Here is a 15,911-nt window from a genome sequence, read left to right on the forward strand (position 1 = left end):
GGAAAAAAGTGAGTGTTATGGTGCAAAAAATACGGTAATTTTTTTTCTGGTGGCAAAACTCTCTTCCACTCATTGGGATGCATATTTACCCAGGTTTTGAAGACTTGAAGGCATACCTCCCAGTTCCAACTGTAGCAAAGATACACCTTTCTCCTCTCTATTTTGCACAGGCAAAATATGGCATCAGTAGTACTGGCAGTCAAGAAGGTCCTGTATTAGATTTACACAAAAGTGTGGTTGGGATATACTTCATCTGATGATGGGGAAAGGGGCCTAATAATTTCCCAACATCGCATTAGTTGCTTTAACAATACCACTTACCTTAAGCAGTGGGTGGCTTTGCCAGCTGCCATAGCAGCTGCAGCAATGACTCCTGAGCTCTGCCTCCAGTTGGATAGTTTAGATTTAGCCAGCCTGCCAAATTGGGTCAATGGCAGGCAGGCTCAGGGGAGGCTCACTCTGGAGGGCAGGGGGTGGGCCTGACTGGGTCCACAGAGGACTCCATGCAGGTCCACTCCCCAGGAGCAGTCAGGCTGGTTGATATTGGTTGTAATCCAATTCCTTTACCAAACATCTTGCATTTGTCATCAAGAAAGTTTTGGCCTGATTTGAACCATATAAGGTTGTCACAAGTGGTCTTTGGTCAGTGGTGGCCTGCAGGGCAGTGGGCAGCATGGCACCTGGACATGCAAAGAAGTGCTATAAATGACTCCATCCTCAGGTTCTTGCCTAAATTCTCAGGCCTTGTGACATCTCTCAGTGGTAGCTTTACCCTATAGAATTTTTCTTCCGCTGGGTTTCTTTGTTTCCTGCATGAAGTAGCCAGGGCTTCTTCCACCAGGAGCAAGAGTGGAAACCCCCTATTCTTCATCATCTGGTTTAGAGATTTTAACAATTCACTGCACTCAGGAATATAGAGTGAATGGGCATGCTTCTGCTGCAGAGGGATTCCTTCTGGGGAGCAGTAGAACCGCTTCAGTAACTGCTTTGTTCTCACAGGGGCCAACCAGATGTTCATGGGAAGCCAGAAAGCAGAACCTGAGCACAACAGCATCCCCCTGCCCTGTGATTCCCAGTAACTTGAATTCCCAGCACAGTTCCTCAGTCAATGGAGGTAGAACACAACCATTGTGGCAAATGGTAACCTTGTTCTCCATTAATTTGTCGAATCCTCTTTCAAACCCATTCCAAGTTGGTGGCTGTCACTGCCTCTCTGACCCAGGACTTTTCCACACAGACCACGAGTAACTCCTTTCCCCCTCCCCTCCCCTCACTGAGAGCTATGCAAGGCCTCTTCCATCCGGAAGCTGGAGTAGTCAGAGAGGCTATCTCCATTTGACAGTTTATGGGAATCCAGCTTGCTGCCCCCCAGTCTCCTGCTCTTGCTACAACTTTTCAGAAAAGCCCCACCTCTAACTCTAGTCATTCTCTTGCCGCCCACTCACTCTATAGACATATTATTTGGCTTGGTTCTTGAGAAATGGCTGGGAACAGGAAGTAGGTTTTGTGTCACACTGTCTGGATCAGAGGCGATGCTTTCTTCCTACGAGGCTAGGGAGAGATGCTTCTGGGATGTGTCATTGCTTTCCAGCTATGAGGGCAACTTTGGAACACCTGCCTTTAGCAGCTTGGGGCTACAGTCGCTGCTCATGAATCTCTGCTGCTCATGAAAGGAAGAAGAAAAGCAATTGTGCTTCTATTCCCTAGTCTGACGTGAGGAGATCTTCCTTTCCCTCTTGCTAGTATTAAAACATGCCCAGTATCAGCCTAATGAGTGGAAGTGTGCTCCTCTTAAAGATCTTCCAGCTGCCTGAATTGTCCTCACTTTGGCCAGAATGAGTTTAGAACACCCCCCACAAAGAGTTTCACACAAAGCTAATTTGGCATTAGGGGCAGTATCCAGCGAGCACATTCCTTCAGCGCAATGATTTATGCTTGTGCAACAGAACTCCCCCCCCCTTCACTGTGTGTGTGTGTGTGTGTGTGTGTGTGTGCCCTGCATCTTCCCCAGATCTGCTCTGGAGGGTTGGGGGAACCCCTAGAACAGATTTAGTGGGTGGGTGGGGAATTCAATTGCTCAAGTGTAAATCCTTGTGCTGATGGGATGTGTTATCTGAATACCACACTAGAAGCCTCTGCAGACTTGTGGTTTTTTTTGCAGGACTATTCAGCACTTTGCCATTGATGCAATAAAAGTGCATTAGTGATGAATTTACACTGGGCTATCTACACATCATCTCAGTTTATCAGTTGTTCTGTGATGCTTCCCCAACAGTAGTCATTACCATCATTGCTATATGGAAGGGCCCTCTTGCACTACAGTGTAATAAAAGTGGACCACCGCCCCAAGCATTTGTAGCATAAAATGTTACGGGATTTCAGCAGCAAATTATGGGATTGATTGGAAATGGAGCAGCACGTCTGCCCCCCAAAATTTCCAGGCTCAAACAATATGGAAAGCAGTACTGCAAATAACTGTCCTCATGCCTTCATGAGTAGAGATTATGATGGATGCACAATAAAAAGGTTGTTTGGAGGGGATCTAGGATAAAAATAGGAAAAATAAGGGGTGGAGGTGCCATATGGTGTGGAGATTTCCTCCAGTATTTCACTATATATAAGCAGCGCCTTTGGTTCCTGCTCTTTCTGTGTTCACCTGCAGGTTTTGTGGTGATGAGGTGTACTTAGTCAACTCGTTCAAGCCCTGACAAAATGCCGTGTGTTGATATGCCCTTAGGAAGCCATGGGAAGCTTGAGCTTATTTTGTATTTGCATTTTTGTCTGCCTCTCGCATAATTTTTAATGAAGTTAGCATTCTCAAGATTCCAACGAGATTGCAGGTTGCACAAGAGGAGACTGAGGTGCCATCTAGCCACTGGCCCTCAAGACATGTATATCAAGTGGGTGTAGCCAGTGCTAAAAGTTTAAAATGTCTGGGCAGTGAAAAAGGGGGATTCTGTAGCCTGCATGTATAATGCAAATTAAGCAAATACATACTTAGCATAACTCCGCTCATGGAGAAGTGCAGATGTTACTTGAACTCGTCCCTTAGCTGCATCACTTTGTTCGTTTTCTCTGCACAAATCATCCCCTACAGAGTTACTATCAAACATTGCTAACAAAACCCAGCTGTAACTATGCATGTGGGAATGATAGTGTTCCTGAAAATCACCTTTTTTGTTCATGAATTTGGGGCTTTGTTGTTGTGCTGTGTTTGTATTGTTTGGGGATCAAGCAATGCATCACATCATTTTTCAGTGGAAATCTTTTGTACTCAATATTTCCCAGGATTTTTGCGTGCTTTTTCTTTTTTCTTTTTTAGCTATAAATTTTTAATGTTTCCCCAATGAAATGCAGTTGACAGAGCCTGGAAAGAAGCTGTTGGAATCTCAGGAATGTTGTCACTGCTTGGAAAAATGGAGTGTGTGCTTGTCCCTGGACACTCACTTCCTTTTTGCTCACTACATCAGCGGCAGGGCACATGGAAGTAACGCTAGCACAATTCAGAACATCATGCAAGATTTCTCCAGGCAGCAGCTCCAGAGAGTGAAGCAGCACCTGCCTATGGGGAGCATTGTGGGATGTAGCAAATGGGAATAGCTTTCATTGTAAGGAAAGGGTTTGTGGGTAGGTTGAGGGGTGGATGACAGTAGGTTTCTAATCAGTAGTGTCATCTCAAGCTGAATTTGACAAGTGACTCTGATGGATTACGTAGTGTCTTTGTCAGCTGATCCAGGGTGTGCATTATCCTGCTGGTCCTGTATGCCAGTTGGCCTGACTGCTGTCCATTAGTTCAGGATAGTAAGGGTTCAGCTTAGATCTGATGGAATGCGTAATGAGCAATATGCTGTAGCAGCTGCTCTGTTCAGGAATGGATTGATTTATCTAGCATACCTATGTTCATGTAAGGCAGTTACAGTGGTACCTTAGGTTAAAAACTTAATTCGTTCTGGAGGTCCGTTCTTAACCTGAAACTGTTCTTAACCTGAGGTACCACTTTAGCTAATGGGGCTTCCTGCTGCTGCCGCGCTGCCGCCGCACGATTTCTGTTCTCATCCTGAAGCAAAGTTCTTAACCCGAGGTACTATTTCTGGGTTAGCGGAGTCTGTAACCTGAAGCGTCTATAACCTGAAGCGTCTGTAACCCAAGGTACCACTGTATTTGGGTGCAGAAGCATAACATTCAATAAAATCCTGAAGTCTAACATCAGTAGCAGCACACACATATGTAGTCACAAAAATTTCTGGAAGCCACAGGAGGGAAGAGTGCTCTTGTGCTCAAATACAGCTTGCCAGTGTCCCATGAACATCTGGTGAGCCACTGAGAACAGGGTGATGGATTAGATGGGCCTTTGGCCTGATCCAGCAGGCTCTTCTGATGTTCTTATATATTTGTAGTTACATGTCATTGAACTATGAAATATTAAAGTTGAAAGTGTTTGGGTGTTTCTTTCCCCCCCTTTTTAATAAGATACCTTCAATGGTGTGAAGGTAATTACGGAATGAATGATTGACCCTGGCCACACCCGTATACTTTGTTTCATTTCCTATGTTGTTCAGCCTTCACACAGGATTGCCACAGAATTCCCAGATTTGTTACTTCTGGAGCTGGTCAGAAATCTAGCATACAATCTCAAAGTAAGGTAGTCTTGCTCTGATTAGTGATCCAGACCCAGAGCAGCAACTTCCACTTTAGGTTTATTGTGGCATGGCTGTGTGCAACTGGTTTCTGTTTAAATGAACTTTTATTGCAATTTCCATAGTATAATTAGAGAGTCACTGTATAATAAGTAGTAGAGAACTTAATCCATAAAGAGCACATGAGCTTCTACCACATGCTTCAGATGTACACCATTCTGTTGCAGGATAAATAAATTCTGTGCCACATTTTTTAAAAAAGGGATAAGTTCATAATGCCCTTTGGTGTTGCCATCCTTTTCATGTGTAGGATGAAGAGTGCTTGTAAAAAGCCACTCTGAGATGGAAGTACATGGCTGCGTTTTCATTTCAGTTGGCAATACCCTTGTATGGCTTTGCACGGCTTTTGGGTTGACATTTACAGTGGTTGCAAATTGTATCATTCCTTTGCTGTGTACTTTCAGCAGCAGCTCCACTAAACTTTCTTTCAACTCTTTTGCCAACTGGCAGAATGAGTCAGAGGGATGCATTCTGAGTCAGCAGGCTCTGCCTGTCTGTGGCTATCTAAACTAGAAGCCTTAACTTGGTAACTTTCACAGGGCTATTGCAACACAGACGAGAATTGCGAACCATCTGAAAGGTCTCAGTTGGTTCATGAACCTTGATCTAGTCAGAAATCAGAGCTTGGAATAGGCAGATACGGAAAAAGTAAAATCCAGTCTTGGAGGAAAGTGTTTATGTTTTTTCTGTCACACCAGGAGTGGCCAATCTGGTTCCCTCCAGATGTTGTTGGACTACAACTCCCAGCATCCCTGACTATTGGGCCATGTTGGATGGGGCCAATCATAGCTGGTCAGAGCTGATCGGAGGGAACCACATTGGTTACCTGCACATCTCACTATCTGCCAGTTGTAGCTCTGGATAGGAAGACACCTTGAATGACAAAGAAGCAAATGAGAAACCTAAATTTAAGAGCTGCACAGTTGTAAAAAAAATGGCGGGAGGAACGTTGACCCATATTGAATGCTGTTGGAAGCTCATTGTAAGCTTTCTCTGATCCCTGCTGGCACAGCTTGTGTTTATGGCTGAAGAGGGGCAAGGTACAAATGCTTTAAATATATAAATATTACTTTTGCTTAGAGCAAAATAAAATCAGTCCCACCCAGGCAAGAGGAATCAGCCATCCCTGCATCTGACCATTCTTTGCAATCCAGAAAACTGTTTGACACATCTAGACACATCTAGGGAACAGATGTATTTCCAAATGATGTATCGGGTATGTATTTATTAAGTGCATGGAAAATAGGTTAGGTGGGAAGGCAGGGTATTTGCAAAATTCAGGTGAATTATTGGGAGTTTTGGTAAACTGAACATATCTAAATGTGTTGAATTGTTTCTTTAAATGTAAAGGTTCATCATTGTTCCACCCGATGTGTATGTCTTTAAGGGGCCAGAGCAAGGGCCAGAGCAAAATAACGAGACCTAGCTTTACAGCTGTGAAACATAGCAGGTGCTGCTGAGTTGTATTGATTAAGCTGTGTCAGCAATTGGGTGTAGTATATAAGGAGCCTAGACAGCATCTTAAAAAGTAGAGACATCACCTTGCCAACAAAGGTCCGTATAGTAAAAGCTACGGTTTTCCCAGTAGTGATGTATGGAAGTGAGAGCTGGACCATAAAGAAGGCTGATCGCCGAAGAATTGATGCTTTTGAATTATGGTGCTGGAGGAGACTCTTGAGAGTCCCATGGACTGCAAGAAGATCAAACCTATCCATTCTGAAGAAAATCAGCCCTGAGTGCTCACTGGAAGGACAGATCGTGAAGCTGAGGTGCCAATACTTTGGCCACCTCATGAGAAGAGAAGACTCCCTGGGAAAGACCCTGATGTTGGGAAAGATGGAGGGCACAAGGAGAAGGGGACGACAGAGGATGAGATGGTTGGATGGTGTTCTTGAAGCTACCAGCATGAGTTTGATCAAACTGCGGGAGGCAGTGGAGGACAGAAGTGCCTGGCGTGCTCTGGTCCATGGGGTCACGAAGAGTCGGACACGACTAAACGACTAAACAACAACAACATATAAGGAGCAGCACCTAGCTCTCCCATTACCCTGGGGGATGGGTTGGTGGTTGGGTCTGGTTTGTTGTTGATGTATTTAGTGTAAATGGAGTTTTTGTTTTTCTTACTAAAACCTTGTTTAAGTACTTTATGAGTCCCTTTTTAATGCTTGGTCTCCCCAGCAAGCTCTTTGCAGCGCTACTAAACTGCAAATAGCCAACAAAATGAACCTCTTAAATGTAAAAATGGAGGGAGGACTCATGTATCAGATGGATAGCAACTCAGTGGTATGGGAAAGGAGATACAAGCAGTGGACAGAGAGCAGCATCTTTGGTCATGTAAGATGAAGGATTTATGGAAAAACATGTAGAGAAAAGAGGAGAAGACAAATATGTAAAAAAGTACGAGACTGGAAAATTAAATCAAACCCAAACCCAGAAGGTCCGTTTTAGCACAATTAAGTTGGAGAAAATGGGCATTCATTCTATGAGAGATGGCAGAGTAGGCCAGAATAGAAGATTGGGGCAAGAGATGAGTTGAAAAATTAAAGTAACAAAAGTTGTAGGTCATCATTCTTAAGGTGGTGTTGAATGCAAAATGAATATATAATGTAAAAAGAAGGGGGCCTAATACTGATCTCTCAAGAACTCCTGTAAAGGGGAAAAACTGTAAAAAATGAACAATTGGAAAACTCCTTAAAAGAGCGATGAGAAAGTTGTTATTAAAATCATGAGAAAACAATGCCTGAAAAATGTAAGATAGAAAGGAGAAATGAATGGTTGTCTGAATCAGAGACTGTATTGGAGATGAGCCCAGCACTAGATGTGCAGAATATTAACTCTTAGATTTTGCTGAAAGGAGATACGCAATTGGCAATATGCGTCAGAAAAGAGCAAAACCAGATTGAAAAGGATCTATAAGAGAAAGTGAAAGAGAGGAAAGTAGCAAAACAACCCTAGGCATGTCTATTCCTAAGTAAACCACAGAATAAGATTATCAATAAGATAAGATAAGAACAAAGGAAGAAAAGACTTAAAAAATAAAATAAAAAGGCCCACAAGGGCAGAATTAAAGGAAGAACCCGAAGACAGAAACATGGCAAATGTAGAATAGAACCTAGAAGGAAAGTTCAAAAGGGTAATAGAATTTTACATGGGAACTTGGTCAAGAGGATTAGTATTAGCATGGATTTAAATGGAAACAAATCAGATAAGTTAGAGAAAAAGAAGCAAAGGAATCAGCATCTTAATGATATGGAAGAAATGTCAGAAAAAAAGCAATGCAGAAGATGTTCAGAATGAAGGGCAGATAGAAAAAAGTCTTGTCCAAAGAAAATTCACTAAAAGCTAGTGGACAAAAGAAAGAAGAGCATGGGTGGCAGGTTGAAGAAGTAAAGTTTACAAAAAGGAAAGAGTAGGGGATGAGAAATGTATATGAGAAGAAATTTTTAATTGCTTAGCCAAGGACAGAGCTGAAGAAAACATAAAACTGCAATGAAAGTATTCAGGAGAAGAATGATCTTTACACCATAGACCTTCAGCAGAATGAAGGGTAGAGATAACGAACATTTGGAGTAAACAGGATGACAGAAGAAAAAGAAAGCATGATCAACACAACAGAGCAAAACAGACAAGCGAGAAAGGAAGTACAGAGGTAAGTGATGATGTTGCAGAGTGTGCGAAGGAAGCAGATGAAAGCCGATAGAGATAAACAGAAGTTCTTGGGATCACATGACCGATGGTCAAATGACAACATGAGACAGAGGAGGAATGCGAAGGAGAATATTGAAGAATAAAATAAATAAATGGTGATCTAATAAGTTCATTAACAGAACAACAAGAAGAAACAACAACAAGATCTTGGATATTATCAGCTGTGTGAGCAGGGCTTTCCCCCCCAGCTGGAACTTGCCAGAACTCAGTTCTGGCACCAATCAGGTGGGTGCCATTGCCATTATAAGAGAACAAGGGAGGTGCTCATGTTGACTTTCAGCACCTCTTTTTCAAGAAAAATAGCACTGTGTGTGAGCAAGGGGAAGGAAAGAGCTCCAGAAGATATGAGGATGTCTGCTCAGATGCCCACAGGAGGGCGAGGCACAAAGGAAGGGAGAGGAGAGGAAAAAAACCAGGTCAAAGATTGACTCATCAAGCATTGAGCATCACCTCCCCAGATGACCTGTTTATTGAGCCCCTAATTTGCTTGCACAATGCCTGTCTGGATGTTAGATTATATCCAATCTTTATTGAGTATTCATTCTGATTTGCTAGTGGGGTGTTTATACGTCTTCCTGTTATTCAGACACCCCAGACTTTTCAATGCATTTCCCCATAACTTTGTAAATGGCAAAATAATCTGATTCTTTTTTAAAAGTGGATTCGTTGGGCTGGGGCAACAAAGCCCTTTAATCCAGTTTAACTGCAGAAACCTACGGTTCTAATATGTGCTTGTATCTCTCCTGCATAATAGTGACAGTCTGGAAGAACCACAGTCCTTTTTTGGAAATTGTGTACTGTGCCCTGCTTTGATACTCTCCCCATCCCTGCTTTTGTGGTCCAAGAGAGGTAGCAGTATGAGGAGATACATCGAGGTGCTGGTTGATTGCAGCTGGATAGGTTAGTCACTATTCAATGGCCTTCTCTGGCCAATGATGTGAGGGGAAGTGTAGTACCCATCCACCAGGTCTTCCAAAAAGAAAATGCACTGCTCTCTACAGTGGAAGATTTCAAACATCAGTCCATACATCGTATAAATAATATAGAAGGTTCCCATTGCCAGCAGTCAGGTGGACACTTTGCATACTGAAGAAATCAATTCGTGAAGAGTACAGGCACCATCTTTCAGTTCAGCCACACTTCTGTGCAAAAGCAGGGAATGGGTGGGCACAGCTGAAGCAGCCTGAGCACAGGCAGGGAGAACTGTGGAAGAGCAGGCGACAAGGGAAGGACCTGTGGATATCCATTCATTTGGCGATTAGTGTCTTGGAAGGACACCACTTGAGACTTTCTGGCTTCCTCCATCCCCAAGAGCTTATCCTGGTATGTCACCTCTCATTCTCTAAAGTATTCCGTGGTGGCCAGGCACTCTGCAGGGTCACAGCATTGTTCAGGCTCCCCTTCCAAGCTTCCATCTTCAGCAAGCTCACACGGTCGAGCCCGGGAACGGCAGCAAATCCCTTCAGACTTAACTTGGTTTTAAAACGTTCCCTTCTCTTTCTTCTTTTGTTTGAGACATTTGGCGGCTCCAGCTTTTTAGAAGCAGCCATCTCCGAGACAAATGCCCCTAATGTGCAAGCCACAACTGGATCCAGATGTGCAATAAAGTTGCAGCGTAGGGATGGGAAGAGGGGGAGGCACCCGGAAAGCTTGACTCATCAAGGGCCGACTGTGTTTTGGGAGGTATAGGCTTCTGGCCAGGGAGGTGTGTGAGCGGGGGGATCATAATGCATGCAGTGCGACTCCCCTTGAGCTGATGGAAATTTTTAAAAAGGCTGAGAGAAGAATTAATCCCAGAAGTAAGGGAGGGACCAGTTCCTGTGCTGTCTTCCAAAGAACTGCCCTTAAAGGAACTGTCCAGCTGCCCAAATGTTTGGGCAGTTTAAAAGGAGCTCAGTAGAACCTTCCCGCTGCCTGGGTTTTGTTGATGTTGCAGTTGTGCCTGGTGAATGCTAGCATCTGCCATGAGTAAGTGAATGTAAAATGTCAGTTCCTCTGTGTCTCTCGTGGGATTCTGCAAGGGGGGGGGGGAATCAGGAGAGAAAGGATGGGCTAATAGAAGGGCAGGGCTGTGGGTATTTCATACTTGCTTAATAGACACTGTGGAGCCTGGTCCAGAAATTTCTCTTACAAATGTCGTTGGTCTCGATACTCCCACAGAATCAGAAGTAAAATGCAGCATTTGTGCACATGTCTGTCTGTTCTGAACACATCTTTCATCTCCCTGTTGGGCATTTTCCTGTCCAAAAACACCCCTCTCCAGCTGATTCCCTTCCATTCCCCAGGGCTACAAATATAGGTTCGTACCCTTGTCAACCAAGGTTGTGTGTGGTCCTCTAGGTGTTACTGGACTGTAACGCCCATAATCCCTAATCATTGACCATGGCTGGGCTGATGGGAGATGGAGGGCCACAAGTCCTCCCCCCACCCCACAACTGCTAGAATATTGAGGGTGGGTGGAGAAGCAGCTTGGGAGACCAGGGTTCAAATCATGAAGCTCAAAGGGTGACCCTGGGCCAGCCACTGTCTCTCAGCCTGACCAACCTCACAGGGCTGTTGTGAGGATGCAGTGAGAAGGGGATACTTTTGTTTGCTTCCTCAAGCTCCTTGGAAGAAAGATGGGAATATAAATAGATAGAAATAAATAAATCTGGAATCAAAAAAAGGGCTGGTGAAGTTTGCATGTAACATGTAAGTTTATGTCCTTGAGTCAGAGAAATGCAGTTTTTGTATTCCTCTTTCTCAGCCTTACAGCACAATTCTATGCATAGCTATTCAGAAAAGTTCCATTGGATTCAATGATAGTAAGTGAGTATAGGACTACAGCCTTAAACTTGGCCTTGCTCTGCACACATTCTCAATTGCTGTTCTCCACGTTGTCAAGGAATAGCCAAAACCTTACCCAGTAATTACGGGTTAAGGCGGGGCGCATCATGGCCTGTCCCTCACCTTCTGTGTATGATCTGACATGGACAGCTAGGTAAACAAAACTGCGAAATGGTGAGCGTCTTGTCTAAACACTCCTTGAGCCTCCTTGTGCTGGTTGTAAAAGGATTAATGGAAGCAGGGCTCTATGCTGAACACATTTTATGACACAGTATTCCGTGTGTGTAAGAGCAATTGCATTCTGTGGGACTTCAGAACTTTAGGAAGTGACTGCTCTCTAGCATTCTATAGAAATTGATTTGTCTGGGGGAAGGGCCAGAGCTCAGTGGGAGAGAATCCACTTTGCATGCAGAAGGTTCCAGGTTCAACCTCTGGCTTGGGAAAATTCCTTGTTTGAAACTCTGGAGAGCTACTTGCAGCCAATGTAGACAATATTGAGCTGGATGGACTAGCGGTCTGACTCTGTTCCGATGTTATCTGAGAACAGCTCACACTTGCAAAGACGTTAGGCTGTCTGGACTATTTATATGGGGTGTCTTTGGGTTGTCTACAAATGCAGCAACCTGAAGCGGCCGGATCCTGAGATAGTAGTGCCACCCCAGAGTGTAAGTCAGGGAGTCCTTTATTGAAAAATGTTTCCCCATATTAAAATCCCTGTAGGGGGAAAAATAGTTTATCAGGGATAAAAATTATAGCTCAACCCATTTCCTGCATTGTTGGTTTTCTTCTTGTGAGAAATCTTTAAGCACAGGTGGGCATTAACAAATGCCACTTGCAGTCTAAAGTGGTCAGTGGAGGCTAACCCACTAGGGACAATGGAGCACTGCCTCACCAACCTCAGTCTGCCCTCAGCCACCACCCACCTGCCTGATTTCTTACCTACAACCAGTCCAGAGCATGGCACTGGCTGTCAGCACCTTCCTCCTTAGCCTCATGGTTGTCCTTGTAGAACTTGGAAGGTGGAAGGATGGGCTTAAAACTAGAATGAATTGGCCGTGGCGCCACCTACTGTTGGTCTCCTTGCCTTCTGCCCTACCACTCCCAAAGGGAGCAAGCCAACACTGAAAGCAGTGCAATCGATTCTCTCACCTCAGAACTCTGCCCCCTCATGCCCACCTTAGTGAGCTGCGCTTGTGGGCCAGGCCTGCATGAGTTCTGTGGAGAGGTCATTTTCGAAGATGGAGCATGAGGTATAGCTTTCCTGAGAAAGCCCCCAGGACATCTCTGCTCAACTCTGCTCTCCATTAAGAATGGCATGGCAGACATGCCCCATTTTCCAGCTCTGTGTCTGGACAGGCTGATAAGACTCAGACGGGCAGCCCGTTTGCATAAGGAATTTGCAATGTTTTATTTCACCCTCCCCTCCAAGAAACAATCCATTCTGTCGCCGCCCCTTGGACTCCCACTCTGATTCTTCATATGGGCTAGCTTATGAATGCCATGCCCTTTAAAGCCGAAGGAGGGAAAAAGAGCCCCGCACAGCTAGTGGTGTTGTTTTTGGGCGTGTGTGATGTTGTACTTGGACAGTGATGCATTGACGGGTGGGGTGGGGGGGGGAGAGAGGCTGTGCTAATAAGGTGGAGATTGGGAAGGAAAATCCCTTTCGAGTCTGAAAGCTTTTTCCTCTCTGCTTAATCACACTGCACACCCTGCTCTCCCAAGCTCACCACCCCAGAAAGCCCCAGACAAGCAGGTCTGCCTCCCCTTTCACCGATGTCTGAAATCAAGACCTTGGCTCCTCTCCATCTTCAACAGAATACTGTGTAACTTCTTCCTCCTCTCTGCCAGCTTTGACTAACAGCATCTGCACTGGCTAACTTTTGCACAAACAATTGCTGCTTCTTACTTCACTATGGCAGAAGGAGAAGCTCACTAAGGTGAGGCCAAGAGTTTCCTGTCCCTTGGATGTAGTAACCATCTTGGAGGTGCAATTTGAGATAGAACAGCGCAGCGAGATGGATTTTGGAAGCGTAATGAACCAGGTACTATTTATCTGTCTTTTTTCTCCCCCTCCCCTGATTTAATAGGGAAGTTGGGAGAAGTGTCAGTGGGAAATCAGAAGAACTGCTTGAAAGTGAGTGAAGAAGTGTATTTAGTTTAATCACAAAAATTCTAGGGGCTAGAAGTATACAGGGATTATAAAATGAGTTGCAAAATGGTGACAGCTAAAAAAACCAGCTGGGCATTTGGGGAAAGCATTAAACATCTGAAGAAAGTTAGGTATATGCTGTTGAAGGATTATGTTCTGTACCGTTCTTCTGTTCCCATAGTAATCTATTTTCAGTTCAGTGTGCTTCTGTGTTCTCTCCTTTTTATTGGGACAGGCGTATCTTTCCTTCGGTATGTAAAGGAGATGGTCTGTCATTCAGTACCCATAACCCTGCTAGCACCACTGTTAGCTGGCATAAAGGAATATACTGTAGCAGGCAAGTTTGATGGGGCAGTTTTGGATTCAGCACTGTGAAAGTGAGGAGGAGAAGGTGGGTGCCGGCACATAAACTCTGCCCCCTCCACCTGTTGGCTCATCAGTTTGGTAAGGATTATGGGGCAAATAATTGGAAGGAGCGTGTAAGGCGTTTGCAGGCAGCAATCAGAAGAAAGTGCTAAAGTTAGATTTCAAAAGGGTGACGTTCTTTTATATCGGAAGGAGATGTGTACAGCAAAATTCAGATTTGACCACTTTCCTAAATCCCCAGCATAGAGACATGTACACACATCACTTGCCAAGTCTGATTAACTTTACCATCAGAGCAGAAGTGATCCTTGTCATTGATTGTTCATTATGCGCGATTGTGGAATTTTTTTTGGGTATCATGTTCATATATTTAGTAAGCACTTCAGTGGTAGAATCAGTATGTCACATGAACTGCAGGTAACATTAGCTTTGATTTTTAGTAGCAATTGTAAGGAGCTAAAGTTGTCACAGCTGAAAGTCAGAGTCAGCTGCAGGTCCAGATTTTTACTGAATAATTCCTCAAAGCACATGGATTCAAACTTGCTCATAATTTCAGCTCTGGTTTGTGTTCCTTGCTTTAAGTCTTAACTGAAGCTCTTCATTAACCAGGCTGCAGGGATCCACTATCCAATGCATATTTGCAATCTTTTTGTAAAGCTCTCCCAATCTACCTTCTATCCAGAGAGCAGTAACTCCAGCCTTTAACACCAATGTCTACACTCTGTGAGGGTTTTGTTAGGAAAGAGATGGGATAATTCTGACCGTTTTCCAGACTGGGGTATCCATGGCTGGCACCGTCTCTTTCTGCCTTCGATGTCAGGTCCTGCAGTAATTGTTCTTCTGGTTAATGAATGCCAGCACAACTTGGTGGCATGAAATTCAAGAACCCAAGTTGCAGAAATCCAGAATTCTTCTCCATCTCCTCAGCATGGCAAGTATCCGTGCTGTACCCCAGATGCTCTGATTTTTCTTAGGAGACTTATCAAGAGAGGCTTGACAGTCCAAGAGAAAGCTAGGCTAACGCAATGGTATGTCTGGCTTGATTTCACACTCTGAGCAGAGCTTTCAGCACAGATGGATTTAGGCTTGGTCCGCAATCTGTTCTTTGAAAAAGGAAACAGCCTTTGCAAGCCTGGAAATGGATGCGTCATCCTACAAAAAAAGCAAAACAAAGGCCGCTGTCGGAAGCTTCTCATGACCGGCCGGAGGCTACAGAAATCAACAAGCTCCAGGCAGTCTGTGCATAGTACATGTTAGAGAGAGAAAAGCTTAGGAGTAACTGCATGTTGTGACATGAATCTTGGGCATATTGGAGAGCATTCTAGGTTGCAGGGGGAGGAATCCCTCACCCAACAGAGGTTAGCCAAGGGGTCATTTTTCTCAGGCAGAAGGACTCACTAATACAGGCTGGTATGCAGGTATGTGGTGAGATGTTCAATGTTTATCCACTAAATCAACATCAGTGACTACAACCTCTGAGCCCAGGCACAATGATAAACACAAGAGCACCAAACATTATATGGAAAAAAGTTCAACTACAGTCAAACAATGGACACATTTCAGAAAAGGGTAAGCACACTAAAATCCTTCTGAGATAGATGGGCTTTTAAGTTCTGATCTGTGTGGTTTATGTTGCATTAATGTCAATTAAACAGAAACATGTCAAGCTTTGCTTGGAGTGATTCCTGTGCGTTCAGCAACAGAGTTCAGTATACCACATCCTTCAACATTTGATGGACATTTGCTTTGTATTATGGTCCCAATTCAGATTTAGTCAGGTCCTGGGTGGAGATGTGCACCCTCTGTTCTCAACCTTTGGGTCCCCAGATGTTGTTGGGCTACAACTCCCATCATCCCTGAGCTCTGGCCTTGCTAGCTAGGGGTGATGGGAGTTGTAGTTCAACAACATCTGGGGACCCATAGGTTGAGAAAGGCTGAATAAAGAGACAATTTCTTTTGCAAGGTTTTATACTTTTGTTAGGGACAGGGGTGGCGCTGTGGGTTAAACCACAGAGCCTAGGACTTGCCGATCAGAAGGTCGGCGGTTCGAATCCCCGCGACGGGGTGAGCTCCCGTTGCCCGGTCCCTGCTCCTGCCAACCTAGCAGTTCGAAAGCACACCGAAGTGCAAGTAGATAAATAGGTACCGCTCCGGCGGGGAAGGTA

General features: G+C 44.4%; 1 protein-coding gene across 21 annotated transcripts in view; it reads left to right on the forward strand.

Moving 5' to 3' along the window:
- The window catches only part of TNS1 (tensin 1), a 325,241-nt gene that overhangs the window by 143,744 nt on the left and 165,586 nt on the right, over positions 1-15,911 (forward strand). For 3 of the 21 annotated variants that reach the window (XM_081005156.1, XM_081005158.1, XM_081005160.1), the window contains exon 1: positions 12,891-13,273. The exons of 15 other annotated variants lie outside the window; for them this stretch is intronic. In XM_081005156.1, coding sequence (XP_080861282.1) covers positions 13,247-13,273 — 27 coding nt within the window. In that variant the 5' untranslated portion in view covers positions 12,891-13,246. Of the gene's footprint in view, positions 1-12,890; positions 13,274-13,711; positions 13,772-15,279; positions 15,316-15,911 lie in introns of those variants that run through there. 3 more of the 21 variants (XM_081005165.1, XM_081005155.1, XM_081005157.1) reach the window with 3 other exon arrangements.

The sequence above is a fragment of the Podarcis pityusensis genome, assembly GCF_964106645.2.
Source record: "Podarcis pityusensis genome assembly, chromosome: 1".
In the NCBI taxonomy this organism is placed as follows: Eukaryota; Metazoa; Chordata; class Lepidosauria; order Squamata; family Lacertidae; genus Podarcis; species Podarcis pityusensis.